This window comes from Aythya ferina (assembly GCF_964211825.1).
Source record: "Aythya ferina genome assembly, chromosome: 2".
In the NCBI taxonomy this organism is placed as follows: domain Eukaryota; kingdom Metazoa; phylum Chordata; class Aves; order Anseriformes; family Anatidae; genus Aythya; species Aythya ferina.
This window is the reverse complement of record NC_140297.1, coordinates 129,541,028-129,561,027: the sequence shown is the minus strand read 5'-3', so window position 1 is coordinate 129,561,027 and position 20,000 is coordinate 129,541,028. Positions and strand designations below refer to the sequence as shown.

The window sequence follows — 20,000 nt, the reverse complement described above, 5'->3', positions numbered from 1 at the left end:
CCCCCACCTCACTACAGCCTCCCTTGAGGTACCTATAGAGAGCGATAAGGTCGCCCCTGAGCCTCCTCTTCTCCAGGCTGAACAAGCCCAGCTCCCTCAGCCGCTCCTCGTAGGACTTGTTCTCCAGGCCCCTCACCAGCTTCGTCGCCCTTCTCTGCACCCGCTCAAGCACCTCGATGTCCTTCTTGTAGCGAGGGGCCCAAAACTGAACACAGTACTCGAGGTGCGGCCTCACCAGAGCTGAGTACAGGGGGACGATCACCTCCCTAGCCCTGCTGGTCACGCTGTTCCTAATACAAGCCAGGATGCCGTTGGCCTTCTTGGCCACCTGAGCACACTGCTGGCTCATATTCAGCCGACTGTCCACCATCACTCCCAGGTCCTTCTCTGCCTCATTAGATGTTCTCCACCTCATTAGAGAAAGCAACCTAAGGATGGACTGGATTCTGTCTGGAGGGTGCATACACACAAGAAGTATGTCTCATATATTAATGGAAAAAATCTTTCCTGTGTTTCAAGTACACAATATAGTGCAGTGGCTGGTAACAGTCTATTAAAAAGAAACTTCTGAGATGTATAGTTGCTCAGAAAATTAAATGATGGCACAGGGTAGAAAAGGCAACTAACTGTAAGGGGCTGTACATTACACCCATTGTCATTTCTTAAGGCAAGTAAGTTTGCTAGAGGAAAGAACACACAAAGTGTGTGATGCACACAGAATTGTAAAAGTAAAGCAAAGTGAACAGTTTACTAGTGCATGGATAAGAGAACAATAAATGCAGTATCTGTAATGGAGGTTAGATGAGTATTAGCTACTAGGAAGCACTAATGGAGTGAACAAGAATGATGCTTAAATCATCAATATCCAGGTGATTAGCATTACTTAGGAATAAAGCAATTAGGATTCAAAGGGAATAATTATCAGATTTAAAAAGAGGCCATTTAATGTTTGTCACTGTGTCATTACTCCTATTTAATGGTAGGGGAACACTAAGGAGTTAAAAAGCATCATGAACATGGATTAGATAGTACAGTGAAAGAAGTCACAGCAGTTATAATTAAGAAGTGGGTAATTGTCACAGTTACTGCATAGTGACGTGGAAGGGGATTGTTTTACCCTATGCTTTCAACAGGAAGGAACAGGCAATGGAGTATGAAGTCTGCTGAAAATGTTTCAGATGATAAATACTATAGATGGAAAACTCATGAATGACGCAGTCAGTATGAACTGCTGCCCCAGCCTTGTCATGATTTTTGGACTGTCGGCTACTTACAATTTTTTCTGATTTCTTTCTATTCTTAATCTCTTCAAGCCTTACCCATCATGTTGTCTTCATTCTGCTCACATTGATGATGACCATGGCAGCCAAGATCTATTACATTTTTCAGATATTCTTTGGAATTTAGTTGAAAGCTTAGAATGCATTTAAATATCCAGACAAGCTGCTCTAGAAGAGTGAAATCCACCTATTATATTGAAAGTTAAAGGTGGAGCTGAGGATATAAAAACTAAATGAACAAAATGTGATGAAAGAAATACTCCATTTTCAGTCATGAGAGATGTAAAATAGAAAATTCACTAATCATGAAGAAACATTCCAATCTTCCTAAACTCTTTTAAGTGACTCCAAAAAAAGGAGTGATTTCTCTTTCTCTTAGAGGAATCAGAGGACTAAAAATATAGAAATGAAACTGCTATCAATGGGCAAAAAGCAAACAGAGAACAGAATTTAGTGACCTAATAACAAGGAAAGTAATTGCTGTTGAATCAAATTTCCCTCTTGATAAGATTTTCAAAACCACTAAGTACATGTTACCCAGTGATGTGTGCATTCTTGGAAAAAGCTGCTGTGAATCTTCAAGAAGCCCAGGTTTAAGTGATATCCAAAAAAACTATGGTAACGATGATGACATTAAAAGGTTCATAGAACCACTATTAATAGCTAGAGGCAAGGTGAAGCACTAGTTTTCTGTAAGGCATCACAGGCAAAAACACTAAGCTAAGAAGAAAAGCTAATAAGAAAAAAGAATGTGAATTTCAAGAATACCTTTAAAAAAAAAGGAGGTGAACTCTTCTATCTACAGTCATCTAGAAAACAATAAGGTACTTGAAGAACAAAGACAAACCAGAAATAAAATTGTGTATGTATTCTGTATATATTACAATTCCACCAATAACTCCATATTAGGAATTATGCTGAGCAAACAAAGCAATGCCATTGAGAACTCACTCAGTATTTGATGCCGACAAGATGATATAATTATGTTACCTACAGAAATGTATCCCATAGGTGAGAATATACTCGGATACATCATTCTAGAATCAGAGTTCTAGTGTTATCGTGATAACTCTGACATTGCAAAGCACTTGTTTCAGAACCAAATAACTGAATTTAAAGTTAATGGGTCCTTTCAGTCAGAAATGGAGAAATTAGTCTTATTTTGATGAGTGTAATAAACTTTGCAAATAGAAGTTCAGTCTGAGCAACATATAAAGGAGATAAAATGAAGCATAGTATAAATATTTCCCTCATGTGATTTAGCACTATTGTTCCATTTCAAACCTGTTGTAAAAAAAAAAAAAAAAAAAAAAAAAAAAAAAAAAAAAATATTTTATTTAGAAAATAATAGTATTTTGCAAAAGTTAGTTGTTTTTACTCCTTTTTGGAAACTTATAAAGAGCAATGTTGAATTCAAGTGAAATCCCTCATAACATAAGTGAAACTAAAAAGTCTCAGTTCTCTGTCTAGCATGAGTAAAGAGAAGCACAAAAGAGAATTTTAATTTTGATGCTTATTACTGTAATTTCAGAAGTTCCCTGTCTTAGCAAACAGCAGATATTTTCTTTAAAAGCGAGTATTGTACTAATTCTGAAATTTGTCCTTTAAACAAGCATGTAGGACAGAATAGATGTGTTTTACAACAGGAAATACCAACCCTGTAAACATCAATGAGAACAGGTAAATATTTGAAGATAAGAGGTCCTAGTGAGATTTCTTCTAAAGTGCATTTTCAGAATTGGGGCCAAAAGAGAAGAAATGGCACAGCTGCAGAAGAATTCACAAGAAGTATAATTGAAGTATAGGATAGTCATCATGGAGTTAGCTTCAGAAAATCCTTCATGTAAAGAATGATGCAGAACAACTGTCCTGCTGACTGAGAATATATACACTGCTAGAAGAACCGTATCCAAAGAAAAGCTTGCTTGGGAGCCTGCTTCCAAAAAAATCATTCTTAAACACTTAGCATCAAATATGAATCTGAATTATCAACCAAAGCAGTGTATTATAAGAAAATAGAAATGGGCTAATTAGGTGCAGGAAATACTGGTGTTGAGCACATACTGGAGAAAATCTGAGTAAATTACTTTTTTTATTTTTCTTTTAATATATATAACGAATGATTAAAATAATCTATTATTTCCATTCACTATAACTGCTCCATTTCGTATCATTAGGGAATGGAGATTTATGAATGTAAGTATTTGCCAAGGAACAAAAGGGGGATGCGGGGGCTATTTAGCATTTGGCAGAAGGGAAAAAAACAAGCCTCTACCAGCTGTTTTACACAGTGGGCTTTTGCCCACAATGGGCTAATTAACCTTAAGATGCAAGATGAAAGGGGCTAAAAATCCATCTCAATTGTCAGAGCACTGCGTATGCTATGGTCCTAATGATTTAAGTTTATCTTAGAGAAGAGCTAATTTGTGGAAATTATAAAATATAAATAGTAAGTTACTGTGGAACAGTTGGCCTGTTTACCTGTAATTCTGTTTTTATACTATTAACAGCAAAACTTAGATTCTGAGGCTGAATTGATGCTAGTAAGTTGAACAGTACCAGAGAACATTTCCTAAAAACTGAACTTGGTTATTTTTAAAGGTGAACAGTGAGAAAGGACATTGGCACAGTTCTGGCTGACATGAACTAACATCCTCCAAAACAATGCCTGGGAACAACTAAGAGGCTACCATGGGTTTTCAGCCATTCCCAGGTGTCACTTTGAATGTGGACTTCCTGTTTTTGAGACGAGAACTATGTAATGATATGTTCCCAAGCAAATTATTTTACTGGTATAGCCCAAGTCTGAGTTTTCTGGAGCTTATTTTACCTGAAGGTCAAACTAACCAAATCTATTTAGCAAAATTATATGGAGAAACCATACCTATAATTTTAATGAACAATGACCAGCCATTTTTGGACCTGGACACTGTATGCCATTAAGAAGGAAATACAACAACTTTATATTTCCTTTATATGCACTCTCTGTGCCAATAAGTGTTTGACAAAAGCCAGAGGGCAGTCAGCCAGAGACTCCATTGTGGAAGGAAAGTCATTCTGATCCAATGAAGAAAAAAGCAAGATGCTTTGACCACCACTTAGGGAAACAATAACATCATCATCATCAATCAAACCAGAGCTGCAGAGCAGAGAACACATTGCTTAAGTCTTAGTTTGCCTAACAATACTAGTGATTAATCCCGTACCTTACCTTCCATAAATAAATAAATAAATAAATAAATAAATAAAAATTTAGAGACCAACAGCAAATGGAATTACTGCATAAAGTGAAGTGAAGTATCTCAACCAACTCCCTGCCTCTGGTGTGCATGTATTTGATACGTGTAAAATTAGAGGATAAATGGGAGACTTTCAGTCTGCAAGGATGTACTGAGAGTGAACTCTGAGTGCAAAATTGGAGACTATTAGACACACACAAAGCTTCATTTTTGGGGACTAAACAAAACATTCTGCAGAAAATTCAAGAAGAAGTGTTTTCCAATTTGAGCAAAAAACAGATTCAACCTCAGCAAAACAGTTATGTGTTTACTTTAAAAGCACAAGTCCGAGTGTAAGGTTTCATGTCTGCAATAATTTTACCAATTAGGTTTAAGAGATATTCGGATACCCCTGGAATATGGATAACAATGAAACTGCCATTAGTAATTGCCTTCAACAGAAAACTTATCCTATCAGTCAATTATTCAGAAATATTGTAGAGGGTCTTAGCCAACATTTTTTTGTTTTGTTTTGTTAGTATTTATTGTCAGTTAAAAAACAGATTGAACTGACTTAAGGTGTGGACCAAATGCCTGATGATCCAGCAGTATGGGAATAACTATTCTGCACGTCATCAGACATTATTTTAAATGTTTGCATACAAAAAATTTTACAGACAAAATTCTAATCCATGTTTTGCCTACATCAACAACATTCAGAAAAAAGAAAATACCCTGTAACTTTGCTATTATTACACTAGTGATGTTACAGAAGCCTAATATAGACCAAAAACATTTCTGTTGATTAGATTTCAATTAAAATGATGTTTTTCTGTTTAGGGAAAAAAGAGATATCGTCCAGGCTGCAGCAACAATTCAGAATTGCAGTGAGTACACCTTATTGCAATATTTTTTATCTACTCACACAAGCCTCATAAGTATCATAGAATTGCAGGATCACAGAATGGTTAAAGTGAAAGGGACCTCTGAAAGTCATCTGCTCCAAACTCCCTGCTCAAGCAGGGAAACATTTAGCAGGTTGCCCAAGACCATGTCCAGGTGGCTTTTGAAGCTCTCCAAGGAAGGAGACTCCACAATCTCTATGGGCAATCTGTTCCAGTGTTCTGTCATACAGTGATATGAATGCATAATATGCTGTTTTAGAAGGGGATGGTGACTAGGAAAGTTGATCAAATTAATAAAACAAGAAAATCATCCCCTTATAGACTTACTGTTTGAACTTTGTGGAAATCCAGGTAACGAGGATGGACCATTCATTCCAGGCAGAAGAACAGGAGGAAGGCCAGGGAGTCCTGGATATGCTGCTGGCAAACTGATACCATGAAGAGAACTGCTGTCCATCATGCCTGGTTGCTGTACTGTTAATCCTAGCACATCGGTAGCCTTCTTTATGCGATCCAATTCTTGCTGTGCCATCAGCTGTCTAACTGTTGTAGGAGCTAAATAATCTTTCTCCCGATCTAGCTGACTTCCCACAGTTTCTCTCACTTTTGTAATATGTTGTTTGGAAAATATGTGATCTCTTATGGACAAACGTGCAGAATATTTCACACCACATAGAGAGCATTCGGGCTTTGTTCCATCAGGCCCAGTCTGATTTATCATGAATGGCTTCCCTATGTTAATTTTGAATTTCTTTTCTTTAGCCCGTGCATTCTGAAACCAGACTTGGACCACACGTTTGGGCAGACCAATCTCATTCCCTAGCATTTCACATTCTTGCATTGTAGGAGTCCGGTAGTCACTAAAGCAAGCCTTGAGAACTTTAAGCTGGAGGTTACTCATTTGTGTTCGGAAACGTTTGTGGCCTGGCCGATCACTGTTTTTGGATTTAAAGGGATTGCTAGCTCCAAATGGGTTAGGTGAACTTGGATCAGCTATGCTTGAAGTTTCACTGCGGTCAGCATTATCATCGGGGTCATCAGTAATGTAATAACTTTGGTCATGATCACCATCCTTGTCACTGAAATGTATTGAGGGGCTTGTTAGGGAAAAGAGAAATTTATCATCAGTATTCTCATTTGTAGGTGTAGTTGCAGCTTTTGTTAGAGTATCATTTGCAAGTGTTTTTGGTTCTTTGGGAGGTGATGCAGGCTTTGCATCCCCTGAACTGCCAGTCGTACTTTCCATTTCATTGTTCCCCTCATCTCCTGTCGTGGCATCACTAATTGCTGTATTAATTGACGAAGTCTCATCAAAGTCAGTCTTGTTTTGATCATATCCAGAGTCAGTAGGAGGGGCATTCAAATTTTCTATATCCTCACTTGACTCTGCTTTAAAAGAAGAAGGACTTAAGAGATTCTTCGGTGACATTTCTGCAGTTTTGCTAACAGGGGTTGATACAGTGGAGGCTAATTCATTTTCACTTGATAATTCAGTTTTTGCTAATGACAATGATGGGTAATCAAAAAATATGTACTTTTGGGGACTTTCTCCTCCGTCTTCAGTTGATATCAAAGGACTTGGAGGCAAACTATAACCTGCCTGTTTCCCTTCATTCCAATGTCGAGAGCGAATATGACTTTCTAAAGCTGATTTTGCTTTAAACAGAGCTCGACAAAAAGGACATCTTTTATGGGACTGGGCTGGACCAACTGCACGGAATTGTCCCTTTCGTTCTCGGGCTCTTGTATTCTGAAACCAGACTTGTACAACTCTCTTTTTAAGTCCCACTTCACGTGCAATGTGATCTAACATCTTTCTGGTGGGGTTGGAATCTAATAGGTACTTTTCATAAAGTATTTCTAGCTGCTCTGGAGTAATTGTAGTTCTTAAACGTTTATCACGATGTTGATCTTCTCCACTGTTTCCTCCCTCTTTTTCACTACCGTTATTGTCTTCCTTATCATCCAATTTTCGTTTCATGGAACCAGAAACTGTAGCAGGGTGTGTCGTGTGTGATGAACCAGTCTGTGGTGGCATCTGAGCAAGAGAACTATTAAGTAACTGTCCAGTCATCAAAGGATTATTGGGGTCAAATATCATATAGGGCATATCCATTGGTCTTTCTAAAAATTGTGAGTGAAGAAATTGGTTTTGGGCTGCTAGGAAATGCATGTGCTGGTGCTCTTGCCAAAGTTCTAGAGTTGGAAAGGCAACTGTACACTGATCACATTGGTACTGTAATAACTGAGGAGGTAGACTGTTCTGTAGAGGAGTCATTGAAATTGGTAAAGGACTGGATGGAACAGGTGCAGTTTGTGATGCAGAAGGAGGTCTCCCTACTATTTGTGGTGGTTTTTGTTGCTGTGGTTGAGAGGCTGAGGGCTGAGGATCAGAAGGGGTTACTGGAGCAGACTGTACTGGTTTGGTGCTTTGGGAAGTTGTATCAGTTTGCTTAGAGATGGTTTCATTTTGTTTTGTTTTTTCTATGGACTCCGGTTTAGGAGAAGCCTTCTCAGGTTCTGGTTTGGGTGATGGAATCAAAGGAGTACTAGAACCAGAGCCAGAGCTTGCTGCTGTGACTGCCACACTTTTTGATGACTCGCTTTGGCCTGAAACTGTGCAGTTCTTATACACTGTTTGATCAGAGGCATCCATGGAATCTTCAGTTTGGCTTTCATCTTGAGCATCATCATCTTCATCTTTATAACACTGCTTTTTCTGGTGTGTAATCAAATCAAAGATCCTGGGAAAAACTACACTGCACTTTTTGCACTGATATTGCATGTTACTAGTTCGAATGTAGCGCTCATTTGTCAATTCCCTTTTCTCATTGTCTTTAGTGTCAGCTTGATTTTCGTAACTTTTGCGAGCTTTTTGTCGTGCATTTTGGAACCATACAACAATAACTCGAGTAGGTAGGTTAAGAACAGTTGAAAGTTGTTCAATTTCATCATCCTTTGGATAAGCATTTGTATCAAAGAAGTCTTGGAGGACACGAAGCTGGTAGTCAGTAAATCGTGTCCTAGATGATCTCTTGCTGAAAGATGCATCAGACTTGTAAGGTTCTACAGTTGAAGGCTGGGGATCTATTCTGATATCTTCCAACACTGTTATGGGAGGGTTGCTGAAGTTATATGGAGAATCTTTATTTCTCTGTCGTTCTTTAAACAGTGTATTACGAAACCAGTGCTTGATAACTTTCTGTGAAAGACCAGACTTCTCAGCCATTTCTTGGATTTGTTCTTCACTTGGAGAATTGTTTATATCAAAATAAGCCCGCAATATTTTTAGCTGATCATCTGTAATTCTTGTACGTGGGCGCTTGAACTGAGAGTGGCGCAGGAAATTGGGATCTAAGCCCAGCTGCTGCTGACAAAGCTGGGTAAGATCTGCAGACAAAGTATCCATTGGTGGCAACTGGAGGGCAAGCTGAGGAGGCAGTGCAGGATGCTGCACTGGCTGCATCATAATTGGAGGGAAGAGTGGGAGATCAAGTGAAACAGGAAGCTGGACTTGAGGTGGGGCTGATGGTGGTGGTGGTGGTGGAGGAGGTGGTGGTGGTGGAGGAGGTGGCGGTGGTGGTGTGGGTGGTGGAGCTTGTAAAGGAGTGGGAGTTGTGTTTTGAATTTTTCCAGCCCCGGCTGAAGAAGGCTGAGAAGGAGTTGGAGGAGGAGGAGGTGGCGGTGGTGGAGGAGGTGGTGGTGGTGGCGGTGTTTCTGGAGAAGATGGAGAAATTGGATAAAGCTTGTCATATGCCTCCCTGTACTGCCTGGCAAACTTTTCTAATGCTCCATATGGAAAAAATTGTCCATGCACATGTTCTTGGTGACTCTTCAAAATAAGAATATTGGAAAAGAGCTTACTGCAGGTTCCACATTCCAGTTTGTCTGTATTTTCACCTTCACCAGTCTTGCTTTTTTTCTGCACCTTTTGTCTGTTCTCATTGTATTGGATAACTAACTCAAACCCAAAGTTCTCCAATAAAGCCTTAGCTGCATTCCCCCTTGCTCCAGAAGCTATTCTGGGTGGTGGGATGGCTGGTTCTGAGGATTTTGGCTTCTTCATGTCTTTGTTTTCTTTTAGTCCTTCATTCTCATTAGTAAAATCTTGCTTTGGCTTCTCCTGTTTCTCAGAAATCTCTTCGGATTCCTTATATGATGGTATATCCTTTATCAACTGGCAGTCAGTATTTACTAAGCTGTTTTGCTCTGCTTTCATCATCTTGTTGCTTTGCTGCTGCTGTTTTTGAGACTGAAGTTGGGGTTGAGTAGATTGGTACTGTTGTGCTTGTTGCTGCAGTATCTGAAGCTGTGTCTGGCCAACATGGTGCTGACTTTGAATCTGCTGCTTTAAATCTTCTAGCAGTGATCCAGTCATACCAGCCATTCCAGGCATACCGAATGTGGCAGAACCAGGCAAACCCAGATCTGGGCTTAAGCTAAATTCTGTCCCAGGTATATAGAATGGGAAAAGGAACTGAGGCTGTTGAAATTGTAAGAGTGTTTCTGGTGTCATCGGAAAGTGAGGCAAAAAAGCTGGGTTGAGAAATTGGGGTTGAAAGAATGCAGCTTGCTGTTGCAGTTCATGCTGTAGTTGCATTTGAAGTTGTGCTGGTGACTGGGGTGGGTGATGTGTAGGCTGAGCAGAAATTAATTCAGAAGGCTGCTTTTTATTTAGTTCTTTGGCATCTAAATGTGTTTCTTTGCTGTTAACTGCTGGTAAGCTCATAGAATCTAGCATTCCTTGGCTGGGGCTATTAACATTCCCTGCTACACTATTTCCGCTACTTATATTACCACTTGGTTCTAATTTTGCAGCCCTTGCCTTTGTCTGATGAAGCACAGATCTCATATGGATTTCCAATGTAGAACTTTGGCTATATGCAACATTACAAATGCTGCACTTGTAGGGTTTGTTGTCAGTGCTGCTGTTTGTTTCTTGAGGGACAGGACTTGATGCTTCCTGCAAAACCTTTTTGAGTTTATGTAGATGGGAGACTGAGTTATAGTGGACCAAGAGAATGTTCTTTTGGGTGAAAGACTCTTTACACACTGTACACTTATATGGGCGAGACGGATCTAGAAATTTTTCCATAGTAAAATTTGGCCCTTTTCTAAAAGGTAAGGTCCGCTTTGGTTCTGAGCCCATATCATCTGGAATAGAGCTACTATCACTTCCTACAGGACTTGCTTTTCCTTCCTGATCCATCTCATAATCTCTTTCTATTTCCTGTTCAAGTGCATGATCATCTTGTCCCATATTTTCACTTTCTGCCCAGAGTTCACCATTGACAGGTAAAGATGAGCATAGCTGCTGAAGTTCAGCTTCATTGAGTTCAGGGTGGCCTGCTTCCAAGTGTTTTTTTAAAGCCTGGAATGTACGGAAGTTACGTTGGCATAGGCTACACATGGTAGCTGCTCTAATAGCATGATATTGGGAATGTATCTGAAGCTTCTGCATAGTCTTAAAAGCCAAGCTACAATGGTTACAACGGTACTTATAGACATGGCGGTCAGAAACAGAGAGCTGTTGCTTCTTCTGCTGTTCATTTAGTTGATCTGGCATTGAGTCAGTGGTCTTTATATCTTTACTGCTACTCTTATTCCAATCTGCTGTTTCAGTAGATTCCTTAGGTGGCTTCTGTTCCTCGTTCTTAATTTCCATTCCAGCTTTTGATTCTTCCATCCCAGGAGAACTTTTTTCATCCACAGGACTTTCACCTAGTTAAAGAAAGTGAAGTGTCTTTTATGCAGGTATAAGAGAATAGCACATAATATTAGTGTCTTGTTTTCCACTGGAAATCAAGAGAGGCTATGTATGCTGTGTATTAATAGAAATAATAAAATGCAAACATGATGATCAGAGTGACAATAGCAGCACAGCCCAGCACAGCACTTCTCTTTTTCATAAGGTAGGAGTTTATTGGTATAATGTGAGCATTAAACGGTAAGATTGAGGGAGGGAGTAGAAGTGGGGACAATAGTTAGGACAGGTGATTAAAAAGATAGGCTAGGAGGAAAGTGGTCTGAGGACAGAGGGAGGAGCATACTGTGAGACACAGTAAAGTAGCTTCCCAGCACAGAGTATGATAAGAGTACAGGAGAACAGCACAAGAGTACATTTGCTATTACTGCAAATGGAGTCAGGGTTATTTGCCTAACATTCCCCAAAGAAGCTGGTGAAAGTACCACTGTGTTTTAGGACTGGGCCTTATTTGTTGGATAAACAAGGAGGGTCTTACCTTCAAAGAGGTTAGGCACTACTGAGTGATTAATTTTACCTCTACCACAAGGAACCATTCTCGTATACACGTACATCCTAGTAGCTTTGTATGGGTGCAGATAGCCAAATTCAGGCCCCTTGATAATTTTTTTATTTTTATTTTTTTTTTCTGTTTTAATCTCTGTGGCTATATGCAAGCCAAAAAGGATTCACTTTACTCAGAAGGAAAAAAGTGGTTTATTCCTAAATTGTCCATACCTAGTTTTAAGTGTCTGGGCTATTTCTTGCATACCTGAATATTTCCCAGATCCCTCTGCTGTAATAGTTGCAGGTGTATCACGTTCAGATTTCTCTGAAGCAGCTGCTGGCAATAGCATACTATTAGGCATCATGACATCTGGTACAGGAACCTTTGAAAGCCAAGAACACAGCATTATTAAAGGAAAAGTCACACTATTTAGTATTATACAGCAGTATTAGATTATTGCAGCAGTATTATAAGAAAAGAAGAAAGAAAACTAAATTGGTTTTGTTGATCTCCAATTACATACTGCTCATTAAAGAGCCCTTTCAATTCTTTCTTCCTTTTTTTTTTTTTTTTTTTTTTCCATTTTAGTCACAATGTGGTGGTTGGCCTACCATCACATTATAAATGGAGGAGTTGTCTATGGATACAGAAATGAATCCTTAAAGAGCTGGATCTGAGATTTCCAAGTACAGCAAGACAACTAGAACTAAGACACTAGGCTGTCTTGGGAGATCTGTTTTCTAACTGAATCTACAACTTAATAACAACATTCTACACCTGATCGTGTATTTACTGACTTTGATTTATGTAATGTTGAGACATTATTTTTCACAGAATTTTTTTTTTTTTATATGGCCTGTGCAATTGCTCAGTCAAGAACATGACTTCTTAGGTGAGTTCAGGTGAGATTCTTTCTTCAAACAGAGTTTGCTGGTTAAAGCATTCATCCCAGATATGGGATGAATCAAGTCTGTGCCCAAACCAGGTTAGGTACTTAAAAACAGGTATTCCTTATTCCAAAGGAATTGCCCTACCTGCTTCACACTTTTTTTTTTTTTTTTCTTTTCCCCATGAAAAATCTAAATGGCCTTTTATGTAGAGGCAGAAAGAAGAAAAAAAAAATAAAGACATATTTTATAATGAAACTTGTATTCTCCAACTAGAACCACTATTCATATTTTACAATGATTTTCATATTATATAATGAAAGTACAGCTCAGTTATACACAGGAACATTTCTACATTTTGGAACTACGCTTTACAGGGAAGCCAGGGAAGTTCTCTTTTTTTTTTTTTTTTTTTTTTTTTCCAAACTAGAATCATGATACCTCTGAGACCTGGATAATATTAGACCCACTTTATGGGTGTGCTCTTAGAGACACTAACAAGCTTTGCTTTTCCAAGGAGGAAACTGCAGGTTTTCATCATCTTTGAAATCCACCTCCAGTCATTTTCCCAAGGGACATCAGTCACTGGATGAACTGGCAACAGAATCTAAGAAACCTGACCTGCTCCCCATATCACGTTACCCAAATACTATGTCACTACAAATACATTGCCACGAGGCCTGAATATATTTCTGTAGAATGTACATCAGTATTTGGAACACTTACTGTCATGAGCAGCTTTTCCACACAGTCAGGGGACACACTGTGCAGATGGGTCAAATGAAGCTGGAGATGCATTTTGTTGCTGAGGACATCCTGGCAGAGGGGGCAGCAGATAACAGGTTGCATTGAATGCTGTGACAGGACATGCATCTGGATACGATTTGGGTCCCTACTATTGTAGTTACAATAAGGACATTGATAGAACTGAAAAACATCAAATTAAGATGCAGGCTATTAGTCAGCGTGCTTTTAATAACTTGATGATAGTGCTATTTTAATAGCACATCATCTCTGTTTTATTTTTGAGTTATCTGGAAAAGTTCTAGAATACAATTAAATTCTTACACTTTCCTTTACCTGCTCATGACAAAATTTACTGTCCTCTGGAGGCTTTGATTTTTTAGCTGCACCATCCTCTTCTTTTGCCAGAAGAAGCTGTTGTGCCCCTACCACAGTGTTCACTTTTGGTTCCTTCTCTGGTGTGACTATTCCTGTTCCAAAAACATAATTTTTAAGAACACATTTTAAATTTTAAAATATCCTATTTTACAAAGAGGCTGTGATTCCAAAGGTCTGTGTTGTCTCTGAGGGTATTTTTTAAAAGTTCTAAGAAAAAAAAAAAAAAAAAAAAAAAAAAACAACTAGTAAGTATATAAGTATAAAGATGAAAATACACTTTTATCCTTGATGGAGACTCCATAAACACATTCTAAAATGGACTCTACTGTTTAGATAACCTAGTTTGCCTTTAAAAGTTAATCAATAATATGCTTTATTTAGCAGCTCAGTGTGAATTTGTGTATTACATTAAAACAAATCAGCTTTTGCTTAAAAATCCTGTTTTCCAAAATAATTAATTTGCTGATGTTTAATTACCCTCTCTCTTTTCTAAACTGTCTGAGCAATATGATTATTGTGCTGTTTTGATAACTCCTGCCTAGTTACAATTCTGAAGCTAAATATAGTGAGGCTTTAAAAGAAATACTGTGGAGAATAGGATTTCAGAGATAAATTATTATTAATTATATACAAAGATCAGTCATTTGGGATTGCCTTAGATGTTTACACTGTGAATTTTTATAGTCTGGCATTTGTGATCAAAACCAGAATATAATTGTTTTCTATAGATAGTTCTACTATTAAGTATTAAATACTATATTTAATGTTATGCCTGAACTAGCTGTGTAACGTGGCCCAGTCGTGCACACATCAAAGAAAGCAGTGCAATTCTAATTTCCCAGTCGATCAGAAAATTCTTTCCAGCGTCAATTTGCCAGATAATCTCTTCTGCTAGGCTGGATATTACAAGAGCATTGGGTAGGCATGTCACATACATCTCACGACAAACACAAAACCTCATTTACCAACCATTCCAATCTCATCATAGTGCGGCATCATCTGACCTTTTTTCTGCTGTTTATTATGAGTATTTCTAATTTTAACTTTCAATTTTCACCATCTTCCAGTCAATTTGCAACTAAATTATTTCCAGGGTGAGGACACTATCACTGGACACTGGGTGCAAATACATCTTGAAATGCAATGAAGCTAAACCATTGATTGCTATCAGACCCAGCATAAATATATAGTCCAGGGGTAATCTGATTGTATGCTGTGCATGAAGATTTATCTTGATTTTTTTCAATCCACATAAGGTTCATATAAATGAACAAATTGCACCTCATTGCACAATAACCTAGGATTAATTTAAAAATAAGGTCATGGATGTTTTGGAACAAAGTAAACATGAACAAAGAAAATGCTTCTATTTTTCTGTAGACAAAACTAAGAACTTTTTTATTGTTATCAATATCATATATAATTCGTGCAATGCTTGATATTAAAAGAGCAACATTAAAGAGAAGTAAGATAAGAGAAAAACTTTCAGGGTAAATATCAAATCCTCATGGTAAAATAATAAACAATTGAAAACTGAATCATACAGAGACATATTCTGAAGGGCATTTAAAACAAACAAACAAACAAACATATTTTATGACTTATACATTAATGTTGATTTCCCCACACATTGTTATTCATTCCTAAGATGGTAATTATTTCTTTTGGTGTAATTTAGGCCAGCAATTCTAACGTGTTCTTGCTCAAATTGAAGTTTATTCTTGCCATATTTTCCTACTTTTAATGACCAATTTGTCAACATAGGTTTAATGTCTGTACAAGCAAGCTGCTTTCTGGAGCCCCACCGAATTTTTACTCTCTCAGGAATGGCTCTTGGAGGCCTCATTTAGATGGCTCAGTAAGGGTTGTGCCTACAACCTGAAGGACTAGTAAAGCTTTAAAGGCAAAATCTACGTGATACAACAACAAAAGACACCATTTTATTACTCAGTTTGGTTTATTATAATACAGTACTCACTGGCTTAGCTGTATTTACTTGGCAAGACACCATTATTATTTAAATGTCTTAACTGTGAGAGTTATACAAAGTAAAAAAGTGACATACTATATTAACAGAGAAAGGTTGCTTCTCAGGTTTTAGAAGGATAGGTTCAAATTATTAACCTCTCTTCATTTCCAACTGTCAAAAATGTCTAACAGTTGACTGCTGTTTCTTACCTTTATCATATGTCACTTTTAAAATGTTCCTTTATAAAGACAAATGGGCCAGGATCTCAACTGGTATATAATTCATTATACAGGATGCTGAATTTAAAAACTAAAAGAAAACAATTCTCTTCTCACATTAGATTGTTTTCAACATTTTGTTACGGAAATTAGGATCCCAATTCTGCTCTGAAATCTGTTTTAGAAAATGCATTTAACTGTGTTTTTGGCATTGGCATATAACTGCTAATGAAATTTAGCTTGGAGTGCACTCTGCATGTGCCCGGGCACACACAAGGTTAATATTACACATCATCTTCCACCACAGGATAGGACAACTTAATTACTTCAAAGGACCAATAATAATCATAAAACACATAGTTCTTGTTTCAATAAAAACAAATATTTTTTTGGTTAAATTTTCTTTTGTGGTTAATATAATAAAACCATGGAATCATAAAACACTGTGCTGGGGTCAATAAATGCATAACAAAGCACAGGTTTTTACTATGCTTACTATGATATTTATATAAATTGTTGAAATTTACAGATCCTTTGTTGTTTTTGTTGTTGATGTTGTGCTGGATTCATTCAGTGCCAAATACTGTTACTTCTTAAAGGACTGAAGTTACATCTGGCCTATAGCAAAGCATATGTGACTGACAGTTTGCACAAAAAGAGGGCTGATTCTTCGCCCTGGGGCTAAGCCAATCACCCCTGTGCATGGTGAGGACGGAACTCCCCAACCCAGAGCAGCAGCACTTTACACCTGGTCCTCGCCTGCCACAAGTGTAGCTGCCAAAAGCAAGTGAGGTTTGACTCCTCATGAAAGCAAATTTACAGTTACTACAACTTAGTGCCTTTTCTTGCTGTGTTAACTTTCTTCTTTGTGTTGGATTCAGTGTTTTAAGGAGTTGAACAAAAAACAGGCTGAACTAAGTCAGCTTTACAGATAGGGTATTGAAGGAGGAAGGGGAGAGGAGAGAAAATATTATGGTCCTGATCATGAAGTGTGGCACTGTTTTTATAGCTGGGTGTTCCCCTGGCATGCTGGCAGCTTAAAAAGCAGCTGTAGGAAGAGACTAAATCCTGTTATTGGTATTTAATATGCACTTTCTATTCTTGAGACACTGCTTTTTTTCCTAATTGTGAAACACAACTGTAATTCATTTTGCAATATATAATACACATCATTATTTTAGATGAATAATGTACTTTCAATACATTTATCTGAAAAACTAAGTTTAATTATAATTAAGTGCCACAAAATATACTACTCAATGATTAACTGTCAGTTACGGAATTATTTAACTTGAGTAAAATTGCTGATACAAAAATGACATAATTCACTGCAATTCAGATGCCTTCACTTTCTTAGCATCTTTGAAACCCCAAAATAAAAATATAAATGTTTGTGTGACTAACAAGGGGGAGAATGCGAAGGAAATAAAATCTTGGAAAACCTACAATCAAAATACTATTTAGTTATTTATGAATCTATATGTTTGATAAAGATTGCAATAATTTAAGACTTCTGACACATTAGATGATGTTATTCAGCCTCAAAATAATTCTAAAATTATAATTACTGGTAGAGTATTCCTTCTAATTAGAGTAGAATGAAAGGATAATTTTCATTGCAATAATGAAGGTTAATTTCCATCCTTCCCCATGTTTACTACCTTATTAAAAAGTGCTCCCCTTAGCCATGGCAGAGACATATTACATTTTCAATGCAAATGTATTAATCTGGATAAATTCCATATTAATTCTGGCATTGCATAGAGCTGTAATTTGGATTATAATTAATCTAAAGTGGCACTAGATTTAAATGACAATATAAATGAGGCATTAGTAGGCTTTTCTATTCTGAATGAATATTCAACAAATATAACTCGCATATTGCCAAGTCTCATTTTGAAAGCTCTACTCCTTGAGATAAGGTAAGCAATACAGCACAACAGCTTACACAAACATAGTGTTACTAAATACATGTTAATCCTTTCTCGTCTAATAGATTCTATGCTAAAGAGGGGTCACACCACTTTCCTGTCTAACTTGTTAGTATTGTGATTAATTTATTGTTTTTCCTGAGATTTCTTTGGCAAGACTTGCAACACTCAATTCACGAGAAAGCCCAAATTAACATTCAATTACACATAAGCAGTTATGCAGTCATTAGAAATACTTGTCAGCTGAGTGAAAATTAGGATGATGATTTGAATGATACATATGGAGAATTAATTTAGATTATGAAAATAAAATTTCTAACAGATTTAGGAATTTACAGTACAAACTGCTTTCTCTAAAGCACAAAGGCAATCATGTATTTTAGCCCTTGTTTATATATGAATCTTACTGCAAGTTATTTGTGTAATTGCTGGCACGGGAATGCAAAACAATTATGCTGGTTTTTTTTGTAGTGCACCCAGTAGGCATTTGGATATAGGTTTGTCCTAATTAAACTTGGCCCTTATGAGCAACTAATCCTGATGGAATTTTGAGAATTCCCCTTCAGGATTTTTTTCTAGGTTCCATCCTTTTTTTTCCTGTGTTTTCTTTTTCTCCCTTTTTCTTTTTTTTTTTTTTTTTTTTTCCTCTCCCTGTTCCTTTTCATTTTCTCTTTCTTCTTATTCCTTTTTTCCTTTTCCTTTTCCTTTTCCTTTTCCTTTTCCTTTTCCTTTTCCTTTTCCTTTTCCTTTTCTCTTTCTCTTTTTTTTTTTTTCTTTCTTTTTTTTTTTTCTTTCTTTTTTTTTTCTTTTCTGGAGTTTTAGTACCATAGTGTCTCTTATACAGCTATAAATGGACTGTCTGAGAAAAAGAGAGAGCTGACAAACTCCCTGAAGTGCTTTGCAGTATCCCCTAAGTAGAGCGTATGGTGGGAAATGCAGGCTCCAGGTGGCCTTCACCCCTCTCTTGATGAGTGTCCAGGACAGCCCCTGACAAGACTGTGCAGGAGGACGTATGCTTGCTTTGCAGCATGGCTTTACTGCATCACAGACAGCTATTTCCAAGTCAAAAAGCCATCCAAGGGAGTATATATATTTTAAACCACAACATAGTTTCTTGCTCAACATCATCCTTGTCATCATCTGCCTTTCTTCAGTCTCTTGATCTCAAAAAATAAAGCGACTGAAAAGCAGCTGAGGTTCTAAACTGTGATGGATACTGACCTTAGCACATCAACAAGCAAACATAAAGGAAGCTTTAATCTTTAGGTCAGTTTACTGAATAAATTCAGCACAAAAAGGGCCACATATATATATGTGTGTATATATATATAAAGCAAATGAAAAATGTTTACTATGTAAATTACAGTACATTACAGTACTTAGTAAATTACATTTACTAAGCAAATTACAGTATGGGAGAATTTGGGTGTAAAGAAACTCATATGTAAAATTATATTTTCTCTACAACTATATGTCTTTATGGAGAATACAACCTCCTTTGTATGCTGCTGTCATTGGCATACAAGGATAAGATATATGACTACCTGAAACTAATAGGCTTCAACCTGTTTCAGCACTTCTTCTGCTTCAATGAATCTAACATAATGTAACTAGGTGTAGCGTGCGGCAAAAGTAGCCAATGTAATATTCATGGTGACCATAGATTTCCATCTCATACATAGAAAGCATGGATGAAGTCACATATTTGCCAAATCAAACACAGAAAAAGCCTTGGGTATCTACACCAGATGCTGGCCCTGGGTTTGTTTGTGCACAAGTAAATGTCATGACATAGGGGTTTTGTTTTCAAAGACAGTAGCTTTCATTACTGGGCTTTGTCTCTTCCAGGAGATCAAAATTACCCAACCCATAATCCGTTTTCAATGATATTTCCTCTTTCTTAGGCTGAATCATCTGTAAACTTTTTCAATGGATTTTGTATATTTTTTTCAAAATGCCTCAAATAAATGCCCAGGAAGAGGCCAGATTCTTGGGAGTAACTGATCAGAGAGCAAGAAAAAAAATAATAATAACAACACCCCCCCCCCCCCCCCGCACATTCTTTGGGTTAAAAGGGGGGCAAAACCTGATTGAAGAAAAAATTCAAGTGGTACCTAATCCCATGCTTATGAAAAATTAATATGCCATCAGAGGAATCACAAGTACAGCTAAGATTAATGAAAGGCGCTTAAAAAATTACAAGCACACAAACTGATTTG

At 37.4% G+C, this 20,000-nt stretch overlaps 1 protein-coding gene across 4 annotated transcripts in view; it reads right to left on the bottom strand.

Moving 5' to 3' along the window:
• The window catches only part of ZFHX4 (zinc finger homeobox 4), a 152,631-nt gene that overhangs the window by 5,420 nt on the left and 127,211 nt on the right, over positions 1-20,000 (bottom strand). For all 4 annotated transcript variants that reach the window (XM_084510165.1, XM_084510167.1, XM_084510168.1 and 1 more), the window contains exons 6-9: positions 13,622-13,755; positions 13,268-13,468; positions 11,919-12,036; positions 5,731-11,124 (exon numbers count right to left, since the gene is read on the bottom strand). In XM_084510165.1, coding sequence (XP_084366291.1) covers positions 5,731-11,124; positions 11,919-12,036; positions 13,268-13,468; positions 13,622-13,755 — 5,847 coding nt within the window. The remainder of the gene's footprint in view (positions 1-5,730; positions 11,125-11,918; positions 12,037-13,267; positions 13,469-13,621; positions 13,756-20,000) is intronic.